This window comes from Phaethon aethereus (genome assembly GCF_964289735.1).
Source record: "Phaethon aethereus genome assembly, chromosome: 3".
Classification (NCBI taxonomy): domain Eukaryota; kingdom Metazoa; phylum Chordata; class Aves; order Phaethontiformes; family Phaethontidae; genus Phaethon; species Phaethon aethereus.
Window position 1 is genome coordinate 39,866,786 of NC_138576.1, and position 27,718 is coordinate 39,894,503.

Consider the following 27,718-nt stretch of genomic DNA (forward strand, 5'->3'; position numbering starts at 1 on the left):
AGTAGTCTTCTCTACCAATAGGCTTACGTAAAAACTTTAACTTAATTTACATATACAATTTATGTAGGTTGTTGGTTTTTTTAAATTTAAAATGGATTACTAATTACTTATACTCAAAAAGTTTAACAGGCGTATCATTTTGTTTCACAAGTGTTGAGGAAATGTATACAATACATTCATTCCAAAAGCCTAGAGGTTTGTGTTTAAATGTTATTCACATGAATCTTCCTTCAGCATACTCATGCATCACATGCACCAATAAAATCTAATTCATGCTATAGGAACACACAAATATAGTCCGGTAACTATCTAACAAAGAACAGTTTAGTAAATCTGCATTTATTTCATTCAAGCTTATCTTTATATATTCCTGTATATCAGGGAAGCTTTTCTTTCCCAATCCGCTATATAAACCTTTAACAAGCACTAGAAGCAAGGCTAGTGCAGCCAGTTTGGCAGCTGGTGACTCTAATGAAGTGACAGAAATGAGGCAAAACAGTGTCCCTCCTCTTGTGTCACCAAAGGTGCTTTAGAGCCTGAACAGATAAAGAGCTAGAAACCAAGGAGTTGAAGATGTGCTCTGAATCCCACCACCATGAGGCACCCTGAACCACCTTCCATCATACACATTAGTTTCAAATGTTCTCTAAATTATATCCTGCACTTGTAGTTCTCAGCTACAAATATACATACATACTCATTTTCTTTCATATTATTACATTTCCCTACTAATCTTTCATTTTCCCAGTATTTCATTATGATACAGCGCGTCTTTCAATGTCCTTGAATTCTTGGAGCATTTTCTTTATTAAAACCTTTCGACTGTGGATGATTATCCCAACATTTAGCTTGAAATACAACCTCGTTCACATATAGTTGTGAATACATTTGAAGATACTTTTGTTTCCAGAGGATCTTGAAAGTGATGTTAGCGAATATCATGTGTACTCCAGCCTGCTCTATACCGGAGACTGCAAACATTCATGCACGCCCCATCGTTATGTTTTCAAGCAGTTGCCAGTATACTTTTTTTCTATCGCTCTCGTTTAAAATGAGATGTGGCTATTCAAGACTTTAAAATACCTTTTCATCATCCTTTCTTATTACTCAGAGCAAGCCTTGATTTTAAATGAGGTAAAAGAATCTTTTATAAAAGAGATGAAAAGTTTAGCAAAAGGCTTCCTCAAGGTCTTTAAATCAAAAAACTGTTTGCTAAAACTCTCCATTTTGTTTTTATTGTCTGATAGCATTAAATTGGGGTTTTATTATTTACATTTATCATGCCACTTTTATATTCAGGATATGCTAAATAAATTGCAAAAATAATAAATGCATACTACGTATAATCATATTTTCAAATATTACATACTTGGCCATATCCAAATCAGCATAAGAAATACTACTATAAAATGAAAAATATTTCTAGAGAAGTGCAATTTTGTTCAGAAGTCTACTTTTCAGTAGCATATATAAAATACCTCTTCTTTCTCAGCACAGTAACTTGCTTAGGGGTATCGGCTTTCTCAAAAATTCTTTCTTAAGGGGAAAACCAAAATTGCTTCATCCTCAATGTGGTGTTGGTTATAATGCATTAGACAACAAGTACGCATCTTTTAGCAACATCCAAGTAATATACACAACTAAAAACACGAAGTAGTTTTCAGCATTGTGTTTTAAAATATATTTAAAAAGTAGTATTTCATGGAATCTTTTACTGAAGCCCATATTTAATTGAAAACATAGTGAAAACAAGCAATAAAACACTGAGAACAATCATTTGTGCTATAAAAAGGGAGAAAAATATTATCTGTCCTCAGACAAGGAGTTTTGAATGAAGATTTCAGGGAAGAGTTTCAGAGGAGGAAAACCAAGGTCTGGCAACTAAGACCGAGGGGATTGCCAAGCATTCAAATTTCAGTACATCGCTTTTCCTCCTTGCCTTTACTTCACCTAAGAACTTTTCATGCTAGTCTGCTATTATAAAGGGAATTAAATATAGTAGCAACAAAAGGATACAAAACAAATATCATCCAAAATCCAAAAGGAAACTGGTATAACTACCAGAAAATTACTCATAATTTCTTAGGATAGCTGGCCCTACTATCCCTGGCAAGAATCTCACAAGGCAAAATGGAATGGTAAAAAAAAAAAAAACCCCAGCCCAAAGCCTGTTTGCTCTTTATCTTGCAAAACATGAGAGCAAATAAAGGAAAGTGGAAGAAACACTATTATTTATAACCTCTGTAAGATACTTAGCTCCATGGCTTTGCATCATCAGTATCTATGTAGAGATGCTATGAAAGACAGCAAACTTTAAGAAAAAAGAAAACACAGCATTCTCAGGAAAAGTGATCTGATGGCACCTCTCCTAATGTTCACACATCCAGCAAAACATTTTACCAGTGTGACTCTTTGCAGAAAGAAAGGCCCCAGACAGAAGATGTGTCTGTGTCAGGGCCAATGATTTCAGTGTCAATACAGAGCAAGATGACAGACAATTAGGAACATACAGGGTAAAAAAAGATCAAATTACTTGCTGAATCCATCGCAGCTTTTCCAAATTAAGTTAGAGGAATAGAATGATTTCCTGCTATTGGCCTCCTTGTTGCCAAGCTTACCAGGCAATGTATTTGCTGCTGTTTCACATTCGTTTTCTGTATGAACTCTTGGTACTTCAAAGCACAGCAATTCCACGCTGCAAGTCAGCAAAGCAGTTTCAGCCATGCCAAAACGTGTCATGCCACGGTACTATGAGCTTAACTTTATGAATTTGCACACACCCTCTTTCCAATCAAAACCAGGGCAAGCTACAATCCTGCCAGTGTAAGATGCTGTCATACACAGTATTGTTTCATCAGACAACACCCTTCTGTCTCAGGTACTTAACACCTTCTACCTCTGCAATATTCGAATGTTTGTATTTCATCTTTTATATTTGGACACAAAATGGTATACACCCATTATCAAATCCTACCTCTAGGAGGAAAACAATAGCTTCCCTTTATCTCTTTTCAATCGCTGCTCCTATGGAAGCAAAGACTATGCATACTGGAAGAAATGTTTTATTTCTGTAATTAGTACATTTACATTCAGTAGAAGGCAATAGCCGCATGCTCTTTCACAAAGTTGTCCTTGAGCACCTGCCTTTACAGGGAGTACTGAGACTTTTTTTTGTCCCTCCAGGTTCCACTTAAAATAGTCAATGTCTTCCATCATTCTCCATCAGTGAAGGTATTCAAGGAGTATCTGCAGCAGGATCACAGTCACTCTTCCCTTTAAAATGTTTCAATACTAGTATGAGTACAGGAGACCAGAGTTCACATATTGCCTTGAAGGACAATGGTTTTTTCAATTCAAAAAAATACTCCTGAGCTCACACACATGTAATGCACGTGTTCTAAGAGCAGGATCTCTATTGACATACTCCAATAAAATTTTCAGACACTTGACATAAACACAGCTGCAAATCACATTTTGCTCGTGCAAGTTTTGCACACTCAATTCACACAAGCGTTTTATCTCTGCAAAGGAGCCCAAGATGTCACCGCTGATAATCTTCAAAGGAAGTATCTTCTGCATGCAAATGTTACCAAGTCTTTCAGTCAGTGGTCTTAAATGTAAACCTACACATGTAACACACAAATTATTTTATTTTGCTAAAAACTGGAGAAAACACTACAGCAATATAGCCCCCCCCTAATACAAGAGGAAAGGGTTTTTTTGTCAAAGCATAGCGTGACATGAATAGTCAATTTATGCCTGCTGGGTGTTCACACAGAATACAAATATGATTTCTTAAAGAAACAATGTCATCTTGGGGGGGACCTGTGGATTTATATAATTGTAAGTGCTTAAGGGCCAATCTGATTTAATTTACACAAATTTGCATTTGATCGAACATTACCCCTGAAAGCTAACTTCTGAACTGCTATGGACCTGTGTTATGAAATCGTAGACCAGCTGAGGTTGGAAGGGACCTCTAGAGATTGCCTCATCCAATCCCCTGGTCAGAGTCAAATTGAGCAGGTTGCCCAGGACCATGTTCAGTCAGGTTTTGAATTTCTCCAAGGATAGAGACTCCAGCCCACCTTATCCAGCGCCATAAATGGAGCCACACTTTTTTTTCAGAATATAAGGGGAAGGATAAGATACAAATATCTGGACCAAAAATTACGTCTGAGAAAATACCACTGCCACATGCCACAGAATAAGACTGCAAAATAAACACAGCTTTTAACTTTTTTCTTAAATTTTTCTTAATTACTAAATTCTTAATTGAACTATTTTGACTAGTGTTCCCATTAATGAGAAAAAAGCCTCACTTTTAATAGTTTCAAGTAATTTCTATGAACCAAAGACTAACTAGTTTTCTCACCTGAAGTACATCACTAAAACCCTACTTAACAACAACAAATTTGTACTGCAAAGCTGCACAGTACAATATAACCTTTATATAAAAAAAAAGGCATTATACTAAAAACTGGCTTTATTGTATAAAATGGCAACTATAGTCTAATGCTCAAGACACATAGGTGTAACATAGTGGTGTTTGTGCTTCTGTTTTAGGAATATCCGGTTACGACAGCAGGAAACAAATTTCTTCCTTACCCAACTATTTATTTGGAAAAGAGAAAATGCAAAAGAAGACTCATAGGTGGGAAATAATGATATTAAGATTTTGTTTAATTAATTATATACAGATATTAAACTTAACAGGGACAGATTTACAAAAAAAAATATCTGAAGCAAATGGCTTCTGGAAAACCATTCACATTTATTTGTAAACATAGTTATATTTATTTATACTTGTGTATAATTTGTGTCTATTGTATGTGGATTAAGTGTACTTTTTTTAAAAAAGTTCCTTGCCTCCCCCACACCCAAGAGAGACAGATTTTTCTTTTCTTTCTTTTAACATGCTAAAGCGAGTTTTCTGCAAAGTATTCCCACAATACTCAGAGATAGGTTTTTTTATTTGATGATTCCCACTGCGATCAAAACTTCAGTACATAGTGTTTTATTGTGGTTCAAATGGCACAGCATTCAAATTTTAATACTCTGTCCTTTAAAACTCATAGATTATTTCTTTTTTCCTTTCCTGCAGAAACTGTTCATTTTGGTGAAGAGCCATTTAAATATCCACAATTTTTGCTAAAAAAAAAAGAATTAAGATTTGGAAATATTGCTATTCTTCTCTTGAATTTCACATAGCTAGACCTGTAACTTTCAATCTGTGATGTTTTAAGAAACACAAGTGCTTTTCTCCTATGACATGAAGTAGAAGCAAAATTTCTTTGCTGGTTAAGACACACATATGACAATGGGATAAAAGGTCTTTTTTCTTCCTGCTTTTAAGTGACAGGTGAATAGAAATTCCAGCAACTCAAGTAGAAACAAACAACTGAAACAGCCTTAAAGTCTTAAATGTCCTGGAACAGATGAAACAACGAGCTGTACCACGAAGGGACTACTACTTCAAGGCAGAGTTCAGGAGAAGATGGGGACAGAAGGACAGAGAAAGTTTTCTCCTATGGTAACGCCAGTGGTTGAAGCAGGGGTCTCCATGAAATTTTACACTTTACTGCATGCAGAGACTCAGACTAAAACATTCTAACCTGGGAAGCTACTACTCTGTGATAACTGATAATGCTCTCCCTGAGAGCACTGGAGGATAGTTAACTTAGAAAAGCTACCACAATCATGAGCTCTTTACTTACAAGTAAGGCTACGCTCATCCTATTCTGCCTCCATAAAAAACAAAGGTTGTGGTAACTTCAAATTATAAAAAATCCTTGCCACCAACAGACAGGTATTTAAAAGTCATGTATTACACACAGATAACAAGACAAACCACAACAGAGAAAAGCAAGGCACAGGGAAAAATACAAAGGAATAGTGTTTTATTCTAAGGCCTATAAACACTTAGTGGAAAAAACAAACACATTTGAGTATTGATAAATGTTTAAAGCCCTCCCCATCTATTTTCTTAAAAAAAAAAAACAAACACAACAACACTACATTATTTTCATAATATTTTATAAATTCATGTATTTGTTTTAATGCATATGTATGCATATCCATTGCAGCCTTCCAGTACTTAAAGAGGGCTTAGAAGAAAGATGGGGACCGACTTTTTAGCCTTTAGGGCCTGTAGCGATAGGACAAGGGGTAATGGTTTTAAACTAAAAGAGGGCAGATTTAGACTGGATATAAAGGAAGAAATTTTTCACGCTGAGGGTGGTGAAACCCACACAGGTTGCCCAGAGAGGTGGTAGATGCCCCATTCCTGGCAACATTCCAGGTCAGGTTGGATGAGGCTCTGAGCAACCTGGTCTAGTTGAAGGTGTCCCTGTTCACTGCAGTGAGGGGTTGGACTAGATGACCTTTAAAGGTTCTTTCCAACGCAAAGATTCTATGATATGCATGTAAACACATCGCTGACTTTTCGTTTCACATGAGTTCATTTTCACATGAGTTCACATTTCAATTTGGTTATTGAAACAATCAGTTCATGTGAACAGCACTGGAATATTACAATTTAAAATTAGGAGTTGATTTTTTGAGGAAAGTATTCTAGCAAAATTATATATTTAGCTTAATGATACCCAATCATCAACCACCACAGCTCAAAAAAACCCCACAAAATTTCATCTGTACTACCATAAAAATAAAAAAAAAAGGCACTCATGAAAACTAGGATAAAGTTTCACAGCCATACTTTACCTGTCTAGGTCAGATGTGAGCCTTTCAAATTTCTTAACAATACTATAAACCTGGGCATCTTGACCAAGAAAGCAAGGCGGCAACAATCCATGAATATTCAACTGTTGCCTCTCCTCCAAGGTAAAAGCCATGCCCTGAAAACAGAAAAATAAAAAACATGTATACATATATATGAGAGATACTCCTTTTAAGAAAATTCTGCAGAAAAATATAACACATGTAAGGGCAGCAGTGGAAAAACTATTTAATATTAAAGAGAATTAAAAATTATGCAATGATTTTGGAAAAAGTTTTTATGGAGCTATAAGAGAATAGGCCTGTACGGTACAATTTGAAGCACATCCCAGCACAGAATGAGTTAAGTCTTCTGACACTGCAAGACTATTACCTGCAAAATTACTAAGTTACAGCTGAAGAAGAGAGCAGCAGTATATTCTCACTCACTCATTTGTTTGGCTATGTTCTAAACACAAAGTATGGATAATGTTCATTTTCAGTGTAAACATTATGCTTTTAATATCTGGAAATTTTTCAAGATCTTGGTTATTTCAGATGTCAATGCAAATTTTTAACAGAACTCAGTGGTACAATAAAGTCATCGCTATCATTTTATAGTCAAAGAGCCTGGTCTAGCACCTAGTGAAGTCAGTCAATAGAGACATGGCCATTGCAAGTTCAATGCAGACTTACTTTGTTTTTCAAATTCACATTCAGTTAGAGTAAGAAAAATCTGTACAGACTTTCTGGATTTCCTTATTGCATCCAGAAAAGAGATTTAAAAGTATTTAGCATGTTATATGGACAGTCACAGAATGCTTAACACTCAAACCCAGCTTGTGCATTGGCAGAAACTGCCAGATAGCTGTTTTTTAATGAGTTCTGTCCGTCTGTCTAAAGCATCTTCAGAAATTACCCAAGCTATTGTAAGAAAGAAGAGGCCTTTAGAGCAGAAACATGGCCATGGGTTTCGCACACGAGTATCAAGCACTCTGACTGCTAAAGTTTTATTTTGCTGTGGTAACTACAGCCAGGCAGGACTGACAGACTGGATCAGACCTTTGATAGTTTTAGGGGATAAAAAGGAATGTCAGAGGAGTTTCTTCCATATATGACCTATGAAATCTCTGCATTCGTTTCACACTATAGCCACTGAATCCATAGGCATGTTACATCTCTCCTTTAGCATCACGCCTGCACTGCTTCCACTCCAGAATCAGTACTGGCAGGTCTGCAAGTGTCTTTCAGGTCTCTCTTAGGTTAACACCAAAAATGTCTATAATCTTTGTGATACATTTATCATATAGCTTAACATATTCAAAAGTTAATGTACTAGAGGTTAGATAGCATTTATTACTCTATCAAGAAGATGTGTGTGTGTATACACATATAAAAACAAGCCATTAGACAGTTGTCCAATATTCTATATCTATCATACAACTATATACAAAATACTTCGTTTCTTATAAAAAAATATTTGAGAAAACACCTTGGGAGGTATGAAAGAGGAAAAAAGAGCAATGTAATGTTTCTGCATTTACTCTCCTGTGGAAAATAAATACTACTAGGATACTTTCACAACTACCTCTGTAAATACTTTTAAAATTTCTTTGTTCATGCTACCATTAGATTTAGCTGGGTCAAAAAATGACAGGAAAAAACAGGTAAAGCAAGAGCACAAATACAAAAGGCATCCTTCAGTGTACGCTTGCACTACTCCTGCCCTTTCAAGAAAACAAATTCACAGTTCTTTACACAATGCTGTTACTGCCTTTCGTACAACACCTAGTGAGTAATACGTGAATAAATTCATACCAGCTAGTTTGAGTACCTGGACAGGCTTCATTTTTTTTCAGAAATACCTCACAGGACTTATTCTTACAGAACAAAAGTATACTATGAAATCTTCCTGTCTCTTACTACTCTACACTTCTTACACCACTTTTAACCTAAATAATTTTCAAGAGGTTATGTCACTGTTGCTTGAAAAAAGTAAAAAAAAAAAACAAACCACAACTAAGGCAACCCCACCAATCTGCACTAAAATGCCATTAATCAAGTTGTTACCGTTAAGTGAAATGATGACCCAAAAAAAGGAAGAGAAAAATTTCACAATGAACAGTTTACAGAACATCAAACATTTCCAGAACATGCTTCTCCCACATATAGAATGAAAGGAAACCAAGTTTAATAAAGATCAGCAACTGTTTTGCTATAGTTTTCCATGAACACAAGATTTCAAAGGCTTCTAAAAGTATACACAAGCCCTGTTTTTTCTTGTCCCTACATGAATTTTCTGTGGCCAGATGTGTCATGAGCGTCTTCAGCTGCTATCACATTTTGAAAGACCATGGAAGAAGGGAGAGTCAACGCTCCTCACAAGTTTATTCAAAGTTGATCCCTCTTATAGCCAAAAAGACACAGAAAAGCGTGCTCACATGCACGCACACTTCAGCATCAGTTCCAAATGGTTGGACTTTTAGGGAGCTGCATAGTTTTAGTCTCTCCCTGTGCTGAAAATAAAGTGGCAATCCAATCATTCTCTGCTTCTCTCCTATTCCATTAATTGAATTTTCTGAAAGAAAAAAATTCAAAAAGTCTGTGTTTGCCTTCGATTTAGCAATAAGATACGTATTTTAATTACTATGATAAGGTTTCCCCTCTTACTGGAAAATATATTTTATTTTACAAGACACATGAAAAGTTGATACACCTTGCAAAGTGCCTTTTTAAAAAAAGTACTTTGTCTTGGAATACTATATTTTCCACATATTGCTACAGCTCCTACAGTGAGTGTTAGTTTCTTTTGGGCATTACTACAAAAATACAGCACCCATCTACACCTCCTATGCTATACGTGGTTTTAAAATTCTTTACTTGAATACTCTTCTTTGGCACAGATATTATGAATTTTTCAAATTTCTAAGATGGAATGTTAGTTCCTTTTTTCCCTTCAGATACTGTATATGCTCAAAAGAGAACAATTATCATTAAAAAATATCGCCTGATGATTTAATAAGAAAAGGCCATTTTATGCAATAAATGTATGCTATTTCATCTGTTTATAATAGGATGAGCTCAACTACATAGTTTTGTGGTTTATGTCTGGATTTCTTGCACTAGCTTCTCACATTTTCTACATCAGAATTCTTATTTTTTCCTGTTTGAAGTGTTGTTTCCCAGCCATCCAGCAGAGAGGGCTCTAGGTCCAGCTTGGTTTGTACACTCCTTTCTCTTTCTGAAAGCTGCATTTTGTGCACACCTGGATGGGACAGACTCCCATCATATAAAGTGCATCCCAACTATAAAAAAAGATGTGGAGATTTTTATTTTGCAGTCTGTATTACAAATAAATTGTCCAAGAAGAGCAACAGTGTGACAATCTAAAAGCAGCACGAGGGCAAGAGACCACAACCATAAGTACTAACCTTTGCCTAATTTTGTTTTGATTTATTCACTGCTTTATGCCTTCAAAAGATAACATATACATCATTGAGATGAAAAGTATAGTTATTACTAAGCCTCCCAGGTAAGAGCATGCAGTTCTTCAAGGGTTGTGTTTCATGTGCTTCTTTATATGCTCTGGTTTTGGTAAAACTAAGCTGTTCTTCAGCCACCTCATTATCTTCTTTCTCACAGACCTTTTGGTGGAACTGTTGGGTTGGGTTTTTATTACTCACAAATGCCCTCTCATATTCTCAATTGTACAGAAAGCTCTCTGAGTCTGGGGTTTTTTTTCATTTTCAAGAAGTTCAACTCATTGCAAATACATTTCATTCCGAATTTCTCTCTCCATTTACAATGTTGTGAAGTTAGGTAATTGTAGCAGTGATTTCTATTACTGCACATTGCGCAGTATTCTTTCATTATTTAATCTCTATTGGTTTATCAACTCAGCTCTTAACTGTATATCCTCTGCTCAGCCTATCTCTTTTCCCCCCAAACCCCTCAACTACAAGGTTGCTTTAGTGTAATTACATATACATCAATACATCTCTCGTTCAGTTGCAGTACTAAAAAGCCATGAAAAAGACTAAACAGCACAACATCATCTTGTATGAGATAGCTTTTTGCACTGGCTTTTGACTGAACTCTCAAGCAGTGCTTGAGAAGACAGAGCACATTCAAAATATTTCAAGAGCTGTCTCATCCCCTGTTCACAGTCAGCAGAGACCAGTCTTACCTCTCAATACAAATTAGATTGCATTGACATCGTTTTTGTTCAGCTAGCATATCTGTAGTTCATCTAATTCCTAAGTTTATATAAATTCTCAAGAAAAAGACAGCACTAAAGCAATGTGTGCACCCTGTCTATGCGTTAATGAGATTCAGCTTCACTGAAGGGTAGCCAGAAGCATCTCCAAACAGTATTCATTGCAGGGATCCTCCTCCAATTTCTTTCAAGACCTTGCCCTCTTGTGTTCTAGTGGGCCAAAATTCCCATTTTTAGAAACTCCTACTCATTTAGAAAAAAGCTTGTTTCCTTCTGTTGGACTCACTGCAGGTATGCCACAAAGCTATTAGCTTGAGAGCATGCAGAAGGAGACTGGTTTAGAAGAGGAAACCATGTCCACACCCAAGGTTCTCTAGCTCAGTGACTCTTTCCTCAGCCTCTGGTAGAAGATCAATGCCCATAAGACTTCCGGTCAACCCTGGGACTCCGAAGACAACCAGCAACACCTACATCCAAACTCAGGTACCTGCATGTATAGTTGAGCTGACTGGATCTGTGGAGGGGGGAAGGAAGAAATGAAGAGAAAGGTAAAAACAGGTAGCAAGGAAGTAAATCTAGAAGTACCATCTATTCTACAAGAAAGAAACCCCCAGATTGTTGATTTAAGATACTACTAGAGAAAAAACACAGTCTCTGAAGCATTTGGGGAACAAGAGACAAGTAGGTTCATCATTGCCTCAGAGTCCACCAAAAGTAAAAAACATCTCCATTAAAAAAAAGCACATTCTGTATATCTAAATCATAAAGTGCAGTGAAACAATTTCAACGATATTGTGAAAGAACCACCCAAATCTGAAGGACTCAGATATGCACAACATCTGCAGCCAGGGCTGGAAGGAGGATAGCTGGCTCTACGTCACCTCTTGCATCCTCCCTCCACAGCGGTTGGTAACCCTGAGCAGAGTAAAAGAGGCTGGGGAGCGCTCTGCCAGATGAAGCTCTGAGAAAATTTCACAGCTGCCTGAAATATAAGTCTGCTCAAGATCTGAATCAATTCTTTGAACAAATGGACTTGGAGAACCCTGCAATTCCATATAATTAAGAAAAAAATAAAAGGAAATACAAACAGAACAAATGCTTTGGGCTGAAAGACCAAAAACATTCTCCAGTTAATGGAGAAGAGTTTTTTCCCCAAGATGTTCCAAATGAAAAATCAATGGCATCACTAATAGTTGCCAGTCACACATCATCCCATACTGCTCACACGGCTGTATGCACAAGGTCGTCTCCATGAGAAATTCAACTGCAGGACTAGACACAGTACTTAGGAAAACATGGTTTTTGGTATGCGTAACTGTTTGCAAGCAATTCTTTTGTTGGTCAAGCTTTTGCCTTCACTAATCTTGGCTTCTCATACTACTCTGGTACAGTTAAGGAGGAATCCAAGTCACAGTTAATAGAACAATTTTCTTTTGCTTTATTTTAAGGAAAACTTAGGCTGAGGAAGGAACAAAATGTACACATAGTCCTACTAGGTATGAACTACATGAAAACAATTTCAGGCACCTAAAATATCGTAAGCCCCTTTAAGATCAGAATATTTAAAAACAAAACAAAACACAACCCTGCAAAATTTTACACAATCAAAGAAATTTTTACAAAATCTCTATAAAAATATGGCACACATGAAATTTCAAGTGTTTTAAACTACATTTAAGAGTTTAATGATCTGCAAATCCCTTCGATATATTTTATTTTACATAATATCTATTTTTAAAAAGATAACCTTAAGAACAGGCAAAAATAAGGTTTTACAAGCATTTCCCGTCCATTTTGTATTTTTATTATCCAAACACGACTTCAGAGAAACCAGATACATACTTTAAATATTCCACATCCAACACTCATTTCAAGGCACAATAGCCCAGGAAATAGTTAGAACAACTAATTGAGCACACGCTGTGTAATAAACTCATTCTGCTGAAAACAAATGTGGTTCATGGCAAGGCATTGGGGTTGGAGCACTGCATATGGCTGAAGGTATTAGTGCCAGTTTCTCTATCCCTTCTTGTCCTGACTGCCAAAAAATATTACAAGCACAGGCAACGAATGCAGCTATCTGGATGAACATCTCTTCTGCAACCAGAGCTTTAGGCCAGACTGGTTACAGAAAGTATCCCTGTAGGTAAGAAGAGGGAGCAATTTTTTTGATGGTGTAAATTCACACACAGTTTTCTGTCATCAGGGGCCGTTTTTTGGACCTGAGGAAAAAAAATAGCCTGCAAACTGTCAATTTACATTAACACAGACCTCCACGTTTCTTCTTAGGAATGATCTGTTGTAAAAACTATGTGCAAAAGAGAGTTTGAATAGCAGAATCAGATTTTTATTTTAAAAAAACCCACAGGATTATTAAAATATTGAGAAAAAAATCCTTTTCAATGATACACATGAAGACAAAGGAAAGAGATGACAAATACAATTACAAGTTGACAAGAGGAAAGGATGTGATCACCAGCAGAAAGTTACCACAGTTTGCAGATGTGTAGCATTGAGTTAAGAAATTAAAACTGAACAAGAAAATACAAACTTTCTGTTGCAACACTGGCAACCCACACAGAAAAAAAGCTTAATGAATTTTCAGAAGCAAAGAATATCTAAGGTATTATTAAACTGCAAGTAGAAAAGTCACTGGTGAGACAGAACTGCCATCTTTCAAAAAAGTACAGTTATTTTCCGTCAAAACAATGCTCGGATCCCCATTTGGGCATTCAGTGAGGCACACTGGTTAGCTCTGGATTACACGTTTTGGATTAAGGTTTGAAAATCAGTATATCCTGGTGATTAACAAGTCATTAGCTTTTTTGGCGGAAGAACTGTGGTTTCGTTTCTTTATACACTACCTAGCACACAGGTACCTTGGCCTACAGCCGAGATCCCTAAAATAGCAGCAAATCCTACTACTAAGTTCCGGGACTGGAGTTGGAAACGCCAGCCTCATACAGGTAACTACCCTGGCTGGGACGAGGAAGGAGAAAGCCAGAAAAGGAGGACTGGTGAAGTGTAAACAGCAGAACCCAGTTCAGATAAAGCACTTCTGCTCCTTTCGCTAAGCCCTTGTGCAGGGACATGCATCAGGACTTGTGAGGCTGCAAGGCACACTGAAGGTAAATGAAAAAAAAACCACCAACACTGTAGTTGATGGGCACAGCACTGACCATACAAGAAAATAAGGAACTGTCCTAGTTTCAGCTATAAAATGCCAAAAGGCACAGGTTTTGTTTTACACACATTTTTTTTAAACACTGCCTTTTAACAAGTATTTCAGTTGAAGAACTATATCCTGAGATTTGGCATTTAGAATTTCAAGGTTGTTTTTCTAAAGTCATGAAAGATCTGCTGCAGTGTAGATTTTTATACGCACAGTTTGTAAACACACAATTTTTTAAACAGTTTTCAGGAAAGCCTAGAGACCTGAAGTATATTCACAGCCCAATTCTAAGTCCATAGGATTTTCAAAAGCAAACTTAAAGACTACAGGGGAAACTGAAACAAAAGTCAACACCAGCATCCAACAAATAAATACAGTAGCTAGTAAACACATCCATGGACTTATGACTCAGAACAAATGCAGATGGCCAGAAGGAGATCAGACTTCTCTTGGCAAATTCATCATGGGAACGTGTGGGCAGCTTGGCAGCCTTGCAGTGAGCTGATACAGTCATTGCATACAAGCATGATTCAGACCAGCACATTAGAAATGACACATCAGAGCATTCTTATTTTAGCAATCTTCCTTTAACCTACTGTAAACAATTATCTGAAAGCAAGCAAGCAAACCTATTTTAAGAAACTTTTTTATATAATTGTTTTATTATACATATACACAGTAAAGTCTTTTTGCATTGCATAATCTCTCCTCACCTTAAGTTTGTGAAGGCTGTAACACACAAAACAGCAGACAACAACAAGCTGAACAGTAAAACAAGTCACCAGGATAATAATATAAAAATACATTGCATGCTGTGGTATAATGTAGGGTGGGACTGAGTCTAGCTAGACACTAAATATAGGTGTTCCTATGCAATCTAGGTACCTATCCTCCCATGATAATTAGAGAAGATATAGTATTGATTAAAAGAAAAAGTCTGAAGAAAGATCCAGCTCACCCTAGCATAGATAGATACCTTGCAGTCAGTAATCCAAATTGCTCCAAAGACTATATTGACTAGAGATGAAATTAAAATTGCAAATTATGAAAACATAAGCACCTACTGCCAACTAGAAGGCTCAAAGGTATTGAAGAAATCAACACGGCATAGCTCATTATGGCAATGATATCAACTATAAATCAACTGCATAGGAGACTTGCACAGCAACAGGTGAAAGCCAGGCACAGTACCCCCTCTATCTCAAGGGGCACTAGTTGCCTAAATGTGGGCTGCTACATCAAGCCCCGGTCGTCTTTTTGACTCCTCAATCCACATGTCCCATTAAAAATCATCTTACCCTGAATCCTTCATATTATTAAAGGAATTTTCAATCTCAAAGCAACCAAAAAATTGCTAGAGCTGCATTTGTACACCTTCAATCAGAGTTGGTTGTCTTAAAAGCAGATTTCATGTAATTTTAAAGTCACAAAATCATTTACAAAGTACAACACATAAGGGGACAGAAACACCCAGCACCCCACTCCCAAACTCACAGACGTATAGATCTTACAAGAGCCGCAGCCGAAATGATTAAGATGCTTAGGGAGAGCTGTGTTAGAGTAAGATCCGCAGAGATGCCTAACCTCTCACTTCTCAACGTGAGCACAGCAATTCTGCAGTACAGCAGGCATGAGCTGGTGTGAACGTGCTCCATAGGTCCCCATGTCCGTGGATGGAGACAGTTTCCAGAATACAGGAGGCAACAATGTGCCCGCCGAGAGGCAGCGTGTGAAGTCTCCGAAGACCTGCAGAGCTCCAGAGACTGGTGGTGCTGCTGACTCCACGAGAACTGATAAATTCCTCATGCCTGGAGTCACCAGCTCTGCACTCGGGCCCCAGCACACCCTGCCCTCACGCTGCGCAACTTGGCCCACATCCAGAAAGACGGTGGCTGCTGCATGCAGACAAGGGCTGCGGAGAGATACCCGATGACACAAGGGACCCTGAGGGGCTTTCTGAACACCCAGCTCGAAGGTGCATCAGTATAAGCCTTTGCTTCCCAGCAAAGAGGGAGGCTGCCCTCCCCGCCGCTGCTCCCACCTGGGATCTACAACAAACGTGTGCATGAGCAAACTGCGAGCTGGCTCAATGGGCACAGTTACCTGCTATCAACAGTAACACCTTGATTCTGTGAGTAATAACAGCTAAATTAATAAGAGACTTACTAACAATACTGGTTGTGATCTCTGTCTCCCCTGACTCAATCCCCTAGCAGGGACATCACACCAGCGCAGAGAGACCCAGCTCAGCTCTCTTGGTTGCTGCCAGCAGACAAGACCGAACAGCAGCATGAAACACAGCTTAAGAGCCAAAGAAGCTGAACAAATATTCAGGGGTTCTTTTGTCCCTGGCTATTTCTGAGCCGTTTTTATTAGTTTAAAACTCCCTTGGGATGTACTGACCCTCAAAGATGCCTACTTAGGAAAGCTCTGGTGTCCTGGTTTCAGCCAGGGTAGAGTTAATTTTCTTCACAGAAGCTAGTGTGAAGCTGTGTTTTGGATTTGAGAAAATGTTGATAACGTGCTGATGCTTTGAGTTGTTGCTGAGCAGTCAAGGACAGTCCAGCTTCTCGTGCTGGCCTGGCAGCGAGCAGGCTGGGGGTGCACAGGGAGCTGGGAGGGGACACAGCCAGGACAGCTGACCCAGGCTGGCCAAAGGGATCTTCCATACCATATGGCATCATGCTCAGTATATAGAGCTGGGATGAAGAAGAAGGAAAGGAGGGACGTTTGGAGTGATGGCACCTGTCTTCCCAAGAAACCATTACGTGTGATGGAGCCCTGCTTCCCTGGAGATGGCTGAACTCCTGCCTGCTCATGGGGAGTGGTGAATGGATGCCTTGTTTTGCTTTGCTTGCATGTGCGGCTTTTGCTTTACTTATTAAACTGTCTTTATCTCAAACCATGAGTTTCCTCATTTTTACTCTTCCGATTCTTTCCCCTGTCCCACTGTGGGGCTTAGTTGCCGGCTGGGGCTAAACCATGACATCTGGTAATGGGAACCATTCTGGAAAGAGACAACAGCAGTTTGCAACACCACTTTCAGAATTGTTGAGCATGTTCTTGTGACAGATATCAATTTTCAACACAGTTTACTTATACTATAGATTAAAAACACTGGTTGTAAGCCACTTTAGAGCTCTAATCCCCTGGGTGAATCACGGTAACAAAACTAATCCTGTTAATTACTGCCTTTGTCAATACTGCCCATCTTCCATAGATGTAGCAATGTGCCATTGTATGTTTATAATTTATAGCCACGTGAATTAAAAATTTAATGCACGATAGTGATTTTTTTAAAAATAAAGATGTCACTAAGTTTTAATAGACTATATCTGAAATTCCGCTTAATAAATTAATTCACTTGTACAGTAGATGCTGTGAGTCAGTACTGGTATAACTGTAATCGAGGATGCCTGCGATGCTATCAGTAGAATAACTAACATGGACTATCTATTTATGAAGGGAATTTAGATGAGCATAACATCAGCTGACATGTGAAATATATTGCTAACCAGAATGATTCCAAATGAAATGACAAATAAAAGCTCTCTAACTGTAATGGTTTCACAGATAAAGTACAGTGTCCAAGTATGCAGTCTCCAATATGCAATATTTACATTTGCAAAATCAGGTCTTATTTGAGAGTCAGTCAAGATTTCCATGTAGGTAGAAGAGGAATTTCAGTGACTGCCAAAAATTCCATCTGTCTAAAATAACTACTTATCCAAATACAGGTTAGTAAGCCCTGAAATCCTGAGGGGATTTGATAAACCTGATATGATAAACAGATTTTATTGTTGCCTCTCTGAGACTAAACAAATTACCAACTACTGTATTCTGTGCTTCTGGCAGGACTTAACAACAAGCTTCTCTTCACCAGCATGAGAAATCATTAATAAAATAAATATTTTAAACACTGTAACACAAAGTTGCTTAGAGAAACGCAGAGGCCAATCTCAATATTATGGTCTTTCCCTTCTAGTACTACAATGGTATAAAGAAAATCTAAAGAAACAGCCTAAGATAATGCAACATAAAAGGAAGAGCACAGAAAGAAATGGTAGAAGACACGTTTCTGCAGAACTACTGCAAAGAAGGTGCAGACTTGAGCTTTGTTTTAGTTGGCAATTTTAAAAAAAAAAAAATCTTTCCACACAGATTTAAGATATCTTAAAATTCTATTTTTAAGCATCTTCCTAATTATGGTAAATCAAAAGAAAGTGAATCTTTCCTCTGATAAGCAAGCTAAGATGTTAACCAGGGGTTTCAGCTGGTTACACTTACACTGTTCTGTATAACTGTCACAGTAAGAATTAACAGAAATACTTAATTTTCTTTAGTGGAATATGAAAAAAAGTATTCATGTTTTAAAATTCTGGTTTTGGTAGGATTTGTTTTCAGTATTGTCAGCCTCTAACCCAAGTTAGTATCTTTAAAGCTCTTTAACACAGAGCTTTGCAAGAGCATGATGCCATATGGTACATCACAATATCCCACCAACATCTGCTATATGTTTCTTCATCAAACCTGAATTTAGATTTGCATGTTGAAATAAAAGAACTACTCAGAAGTAGCTGCTACATGCCTTTGACAGAAAGGTATCTTTTAAGAGACAATCCTGTTCATATATTTCTTTTCCTTACTTGATTTTTCAATGCCTTGATTAGCATCAAAATAATGCAGTTCAATGAGCCGGGCTCAAGAAAACTACTGTGCTACAGAAATACAGTACAGTTGAACTCTATTTTCTCTTGTGACTAGGTTTAAGGTGCAGTTAATTTCTTCAATATTACCTTAAAAAGGAATACTTCTGGCTGGGAACAGATGGGAATTGTTACACAGTCTCCTGATCTTCCCACTCCCCAGTGTCTGAGCAGAGAGGCTAAGCAAGCAGAACTCATCCAGCTCCACTAATGGGACTGGGATGAATTGAGAAGTGCAGAGGTGGTGTAGAAGAAGGCTGAGTCGGGCGGGACAACAGAAATGGTAAGAAGCATAAATGATACCAAACTGAGAACTAACACAGCCCTTTTGTGGGATATTGCCCCTTTTGACTCTTTTTACCTGCTTCCTAGTGAGCTAAATTGAAAAAAAACCTGTTTTTTCTCTTCTCAGACAGAAAATGAGATGAGTACACATTTTGCTTTTCAATACAAGAGCATCACATATAAAGTTTATTAACTGCTCAAGAGTTTAGACTGTCTTATGATTACATTACACACTAGTAAGCAAAGAAATGTCAGACTTTGTAATGGCTCATTTAAACTAAGCAACTCTCTTCTTCCTCCTTCTTCTTCCACATGTGGTTTGTTTTAGGAGGTAGTTCCATTCCAACATCATCAGAAAAACAGAAATCTGGCCATAGTGAGATGTAACTATTCAAATTTACATTTTGTGGTGGGAGTCATTTTGAGTTTTGCGCCTAAATTTAAGGGTCTACACAAATATATCTACACTTCACTTACACTTACTGTGCTGTTGACTGTGCTGATTAGATCTGTCTTCAGAAATTCACTCATCAGCAATTAGGTGTTTGTCATTAATCCCTTTGACCTTATGGGAGTTTAGACACTTAGAATAAATGCAGGCCTGTCTATTTAAACATCTTAATTTCATGTAATTCTCACTTTTTTAAGTTACAAGGCTCTTGCCCATCACATAAGGCAGTAGAGTTGTAAAACGTTAAATATCAAATCAAAACAAGCCTTTTTATCTGTTAAAAGTTAATTGAGCATTCCAAGGAATCGATGCCTTATTTTTAACACTTAAAGCAAGAAATCAAACACAGCAAGAAGTAAATGGCTGCAACAAATACAAGACATCTAGTTTTTCTTTACATTTATCCATTGTGGTTTCTGTAAGGACTTACATAGAGTCTCATCTGTACATAAGCAAGTGCTTCCTATTCAGATTAATGTAATTGTTCACATGAATGAAATTATGCATACACTTATTTTAAAGTTGGAAGAACAAAATCCATCCTGTGATATACAGTTATACTTTGATCACTGTTGCTTGCATTCTAAAAATACTCAAACTATGGCATTATTTGTCTTCCCCTAAAAATCTTTTTCTATAGGTAGACTCTTAACTTCTGATTACCAGTGTAGAGAAGCTTTGGTTCGTAATGATTTTTAGGGGTTTTTAAGATCAATTTGAGTTTTGGCATTTATCTAAACTTTAAAAATACTTTAGTCTCAGTTATGATGCATTTTTGTTACTGTGAAGTCTATAACAACAAAAGACAGAGCAGATCCTACACAATGAGTGAAAACAAAACCAAAAAAACCCCCCATAAAAGTAGTTAATAAAACCTCATCAGCAACCAAGCTTTCACAGCTTCTGGCTGAATACATACTATTCTAGATATATTATCTGAGATGTAGTCTGAGATTATTTTGGTTAGAAAGAGATGAGTCAATTATTTGACAAGCCTTCCAGTGAGAAAGGCCACAGTCAAGTAACCTCAACTTCCTTTGAGCTAAGCTGTTTAGAATGAGCTCCTTTTTTAGCTTGAAAAAGCAGGGGTTTTAGAACTTTTGTTTAATCTTTTCAATAAAATAGAAGACAGAACAGAAGACAACAGAAGGCAACAGAAGACCGACATGTTCTGGTAATGTCCTCACTGGCATTTTTTATACAAATAACCCTACATCTTTCTATCCAGTGTTCTTCAGCCTCCATGAATGATTACTGCTTAATTTGCCATCACCTCAAAACAGAGCTTTTGTGGACAATCCCCTAAATTTCTGAGACCCTTGCGCTTTCAGGGAACCTTGAGGTTTTTTTATGAACCTTGAGGTTCATATTTAGCTATAATAAAAAGCACTAGTCAAGCAGGTACAACACACCATGCAATCTATATGACTCAACTATCCTGCCACAGTTATAGACATAAGTTTTCAGTTGTTACAAGAACAAGACAACATTTCCAACCATTTCATTCCATGTAACTGATGCTACCAATATTAAGGGTAAGATTCAGCTCTGGATTCAAACACCTAAATAGAGGTATCTACAGAAGATCTAAGATATCTAAGCTCCCATCCATTATAGTCAAAGGAAACTGAGGCGATAAAAATCAATTGAGCCTAACTACTCTGATTTAGCTCACTTTCAAGTATAGGCATCTAGGGGACAGTGCCTCAAAACGTTTCGATGCCCCAAGGGTATCCTGTGTGGCCTCCAGCCACCACTCCAGAAACACAGGTCCTGTGTCATGTGTGCCAGCTCCATAAAGACTTCTCAGATACCTTACAGCATCAAAAATGGCTTTATAATCTACAGTGCGACTAAGTACCTACATTCCTATTCCTATACCAAAGTTTAGATGTCTTGCTTTTTAAATTGAATCCCAGCCTACATTGTTTCTAGTAAACAACAGATCCAAGACTCAACTAAGAACCTTCCTAACATATCCAACTCCAAATTCCTACTTATATCTAAGTAAAGCTGTCAGCTTTTCTTTAAACTGATTTATTCTTGCAATAAGAATACTGTGTAGCACCAATACACATTTTACTTTTATTATACAAATATATATTTTGGAACCAAGATTTCAATAAAAGTCTCATCAACCTGGTATCCAGCCTCTTAAAGTAAGACTTGTTTTCTGTATAACCCAGATGACTTATTTTACCAACACCAGTATTGAATTGGACTGAACCAAGTGCAACACTAATGTTCTCTTGCTGGAACTTCCCTCATGTGAAATCTGTCTCCAAGCTATACAACCCATTAGCAGAAATGGCTGTCTCCAGTGATATGCATGTGGAAAGCTAACAACAAATACCAAAAACTAAAAAAAGTATGTACAACTGTTTCTGCTATAAGTATCAGCACAACATCAGTTACCCTAAAAATGCAAAAAAAATGTAAGCAAACAGTGCAGCCTTGCAGACTTGGGACAAGAAGGAATAGCTCTTAAGTATCAAACTATCCTCATCTCTAAAAGAACCATCCACAGACAGATGTACTTCCCTTACTGACAATGCGTGTTTGTCAGTATTGGGAAATGGATAGGGCTATCAAGAACATTTCAGTTTCTATTCCAAAAAAATACAGAAGTGCATATATGCAGTGTTGCAGACCTTTCCTTGAAACTGTAAATACCAATCTTTTGCTTCCCCATTCAGTGTCCCCAGAATTTATTGATGCTGCCACTCTAAAAAGCAACTTTTTGCTCCCTCCTTCTCAGGCCTCCCCAACTGAAAACAGCTTTGTATTTTATCTGTGAAGAAAAAAACAAAACTTGCTGTAATTAAGACATACAGAAATGAGAGACAAGCATACACTGAATAATCTTGGAAAGAATGTAAGAGATTAATTATATAGTATGCAGCTGTAGTAGTGAACCACTCTACTAACACAGTCGACTGACATCCTTAAGTACAAGCAACCAGCCAGGCCTTGCAACATGCAGAACAAACTCTGGGCTTACAACCTAACCAGCTGGTTTTTGGATCAGCGTTATGTAGCCATGAATTTCTCTCTTCTTAAAGGTAGTATCACATAACCAATAACTGCAAACAATAAATTGCACTGCTTTCATCATTAGCAAGTAGAAATGTTAGACATCTTAATTGGCTCAATATAGAATTAATAAAAAATACGGTGAAAGATTATATTACTAGGTCATTATACTTTACTATCTGATAAACTATGCTAGACAAGACTTTTATTACCTAAAGTGTCATTTAATTTCCATGGCCTCAACTCTTATTTTCCAGACTACGTCAGTTGGCTATTCAAGAATGTAGAAAAGAAATCTATATGGATCTTAATTGTGAATGTTTTTATCATGTTTAATGCAAAAAAAAAAAAAAAAAAACCAAAAAACAAAAAAAACCCAAACCCTAAACTCTGCTATAAACCTGTGCCAAATACTGAATCCTTGAGAGCTTTATGAAATTTTGGGGCCTATCCTACTGCTCTTTTTGCTTTACTAAGTGGAATACAGTCTAAGTATATAAGCAGATGGCTATGGTAGTCAAGAACTCAAATACTAAGCACAAATATCCCTAGCACTTCTGAAAAGATGCATCATCAAGGGCCTCAAAGGATTCTGACCACGCATAAACCAAACCATTCACGAAGGAAACAATCCTTTTCTCGAAGCAAGAAACTCTTCATTGTAGTGAAAGAATGTACATATAATCAACAGTTTTCTTTACATACATGGTCTCTATCTTGCTAAGTACGTAGTAGTAAAACACCTGTTTCATGACAGCATCTGTTTCTCCATTTTGAATTCTTAAAACACTCAGAGTAGCCATCAGTAGCCACTCTCATTACTAGAACCACACGCAAAAATTATCACAGCATCCAAAATAGCAGCTAAGGGATAGAAGAGTGCACAGAACTTTGTCAGTTAATATTTATACATCTTCCTGAAAATGATAAGCTTATCTGAACTTTGCTACAGAGACTAAATACCGATTTTGTTTTGTTCTATCGCTTTAGTTAAGATATGACGAAAAACGTCAAGGACCAGGTTGACTAAGAACTCTTAAAACATAAACTCAGCAGGAAAAACAAGATACAGTGAGCCCAGAATCTTAGTGCGAGTTCTGATTTTGTTACCTAAAACTATCATTTAACCAGTTATAGAGAGAAAGCAAAGTTATCCAACAGCCTTCCGGAGTACGGAAAAAGTTAGCTGATCAAAGGAAGATTTCTAGTGATGACAGAATAATTCCATTTAAAACTGCTGTACCTGATGGATTCATAGAGCTCTGCTTTTGCCAAAATACAACATGTGTATCAATTGTATCTGCTTAGAATCTGAATAAGAAAGATCAGACTGAAATAAATAATGGAAAAAGCTGTGATAAAAAACTTCTCTTTTTCTTTGATTGCTCTCCAAAAGAGCTAGACTCATCAAAGCAAATACTAGATTAAAGAAAATTGAACATTATGGAAATAAAATTTGAATTGTAGTTAAGGAAACCAGCCAATATAAAACCATCTGAATTTGCTATCAGGCACTCAAGAGTTCTACCTGAAAGACAGGAAATTCGTGAAGGTGAAAAAAAGCCAAGAATCCCCTTCTAGTAGATCTGTTTCATTTCAAGTTGCTACTGTTTTCAAAGCAAACCAGGGATTTACTCGCCTTTTACCCATCTGTATCACTCACAGAAACTCTAGTCTAAAACAAAATGAAAACAAAAACAAAATAGAAAAAAACTATCTTAAGAAAACCATTTCCTATGGCGACCTTGAAAAACATCCTGGCATTAAACATTAAACACAAGCATAGTTGGTTGACTTTTTTTTTTTTATTTTCATGAAGGAAGTGTTGTCCCTCCATTCCCACCTTCCACATTTTCTTGTATCTAGTTATGCAGCCTCATTAAAAGCTTTTTCTAGCTACATAAATGCCACTTCTCTGAAAATAACTCTCACACCGGATCCATTACTTGCACAAAATGAGAACAAAGATCTTGTTTAAACCTGATTAATCTGGAGTGGGCATTAACTACTGCCCTTGATGTAAGATGGTTGTTGTGGACACACTGAGCTAGCAGACCTATTAACACAGCATCTACACGAGGTAGTACAGAGCAATTAGTAACACAGAAAAGGAAGAAGTTTTGAGATAAACACAACATTTTCAGGCTAACAGCTAAGGTACTTCAAAAAACCCCAAACATTTATGCAATGAAGGCAAAGTATAAGACTGTGACAGATCTAAGGAAATATTCCTAACAGGGTTTTAAGTCTTACATGGGGTCCTTCAGCTTACGATACCTATTTGCAACATATTTTAGGCAACAGTGAGTGATCTACTCAGGCTAAGATGACTGATCATCAATTTTCATCAGTTTCATAATCACTTAACTACAAAAAAAGTCTGTTCACTTCTTTAAACATGTCAACAATCCACAGTAATGTGAACCAGACCAGTAACACCAAAATTAAGTCCCTTTCAAGCAGAACTGAACAAAAAATACAGTAAAGAAACCAACCCAGAAAGACATTTGTGTTCTGTTTATTAACCTCCATATTAAAAATTAGCACACTAAACTTGTTTTATTAATTCCTAAAGTTCAAATGGTATATTCTCACTACTCATTACAGAAGACGGAAACATGCAAAAAGGCCCACAAATAACAAAGGGTATATAAAAAGAGCAATCCTCTGCACCAAAGTCCTAGTTGAAATCCATGACGCAGTGGATCCACAGGACTTAAGCAAGCATCACTTCCAGCCCTAACCTCCCTAAACACCCAAGGGAAAGCTTCCTTTGGCACATTATCTTCCTGGAAACTGTTATGCAAAACTTTTTGGGGTGTGGTTGTTTGACATGAAAAGTACAGCCCCTTCTTTGCCATTCTTATTAAACAAAATTTAATGCCTCACAAGGTATGCGATGGTTAGAAGACCAGCCCATGAAGAAAAGGAAAGCATACTACAGAAGTACACTGTACTTCTAGTTCAGCTAGTGCACACAATGTAGCTGAAGCCATTACTGGGGATTTTTTTTTATTAGTTTTACTGTTTCTACACATATTTGCAAGTATATCTTATTTCCAGATAAGGAAAATAAATACCATAAATCTGGTACTAGATAATCTTCAAATGTATTTGTCTCACACTATTATGGGAAGTCTGACGTATGTTAAGGATCTCCACTGTCTTCAAGGGCAAGAAATATGGAGAAAAGAAAAGAAACAGAAACCAAAAAAACCAGCACAGATACATTTTGACATCAAGGTAAAATATTCCTTTTCTGAGTGTCAAGCTTTTTCTCTAAAAGATGAAAGGATCACAATAAAAAGGCTCAAAAAATTAAACAACAAAATACACATACTGATTTTCTCAACTCAGACAGCAAAACAAATTGAACCAAAAGGTTTTCAAAGAGTAGAAAAACCTGCTCTTTAGCTTCAGTCACCCAAACTGCCTTTTTGGGATTATGGTAGAAACTTTCAATGGAAAAGTGGACCACATTCACAATGGTTGTCTGTACCTTGACTACCTATACTGTAGTAATACTGCCAGACAGTATTCGGACCATTTCACATGAAGGTACAGGAGCCTTCAGCCGTTCACAATCACTCCTGATGACAAGGTACCCGAAGCTTGATGGCAATCTAAAAATCTTTTGTTATTTCACCATTAGTCCTGACTTTTGCCAAACGTACCACTGCTTGCTGCGTGAAGTGGGAGTGGCAATCTTCCAAACCAGCATGGCTGGTTTCGAGAAGGACTAGTCTGGCTCTCTTTCTCCAGAAGGGTTGGTCTCAGATGTAGTTTCTGGTGTCATACAGAAGCACCAGTTTTAAATCTCTCAGCATAGCAAAGCAATCTTTGAAAGGAACAATTTCTTTCATCAGTACTGGCACTCAAAATAAGACCATATGTCTAAGCCATAATATGCAAAATTTTCCAACGACGGATTATTTTTCTAGTAGGAAATGTGATTTACATAGATTTAACTTTAGGATCTGTTTACAAGATTCATGAGAAAACCTGGTTTCCTGATAGTAAAAAAAACACTTCTCACTGCTCACAGGAAGCAAACTTTACCACTGCAAAGTCACTGGCCTTCCTGGGAACATAAACCCAATTTAGTTATATCTATCTGCCTCTCACAGGAACCAAAAGAAGTAGCTGACTTTTCTAGAAAAAAGTAAAAAACGGGAAAGGCACAATAAGGAGTTGCTGGGAGCTGCTGAAAGAGCACAACAGAAAGCAGAGAAAGAGTGCAGAACTGAAATGATGTGATTGAAAGCAATGGAAATGGAAAAGTTTAGCAGAAGGCCTAAGCAGCTGGAGCATGAAAAGCCAGCTAAGCAAGTGAAACAGCTACAGGATTTATTTTCTATGGATTATTGAAAGAGAACTCAAAGGTAGAAGTCATGGGCAATATAGAGCAAGTCCAACCTGTGCATGGAACGACTAAGATCAGGGAATGGGCATGAATGCAAATGTGAAGGCTGAAGAAATCAAGCTCAGAAGAATGCAAGAATGAAAAAATAGGTGCTGCAAGTAATTGAGCCAAAAGTGCTTTGGGCTGCTGCATCCTGCTTCACACGCACACAAAGCACCTTACTTTGCTGTTTACTCCTAATTATGCCAGGATGGAAAGCTTAAATCACACTGCAAATGGTAACATTTCCTTTCCCAGGCAGGGGTGGGCAGCCCCAATAGCAGAGGCGATAGGAGCTGCACTGGAGAGTGAGAGAGGGCTTTCCAGCAGTGTTGAAAATTTATAACCTGGTGAATGAGCACTTCTAGTGATTACACCTAGTTACAGACATTCACTAATACCGGAGTTAATGGCCTTGTCCAAGTTACTTGTTTCCATCTAGCAATCATGATCAAAGCTCTAAGTTCATCAGTATCACCACTTCCAAACATTTGTCATGTATCTTGACAGAACAAGCATTCATGTACAACTTTCATTCATGTGCACTTCGGTCACAACAACCCCATGCAACGCTACAGGCTTGGGGAGGAGTGGCTGGAGAGCTGCCCGGTGGAAAAGGACCTGGGGGTGCTGGTCGAACATGAGCCAGCAGTGTGCCCAGGTAGCCAAGAAGGCCAACAGCATCCTGGCCTGTATCAGAAATAGTGTGGCCAGCAGGAGTAGGGAAGTGATCGTG

General features: G+C 37.5%; 1 protein-coding gene across 1 annotated transcript in view; it reads right to left on the reverse strand.

Moving 5' to 3' along the window:
* Nucleotides 1-27,718, reverse strand: part of ME1 (malic enzyme 1) — a gene marked incomplete at its 3' end in the record, with an annotated part of 200,940 nt that overhangs the window by 146,182 nt on the left and 27,040 nt on the right. The window contains exon 2 of the mRNA XM_081998048.1: nucleotides 6,724-6,857. Coding sequence (XP_081854174.1) covers nucleotides 6,724-6,857 — 134 coding nt within the window. The remainder of the gene's footprint in view (nucleotides 1-6,723; nucleotides 6,858-27,718) is intronic.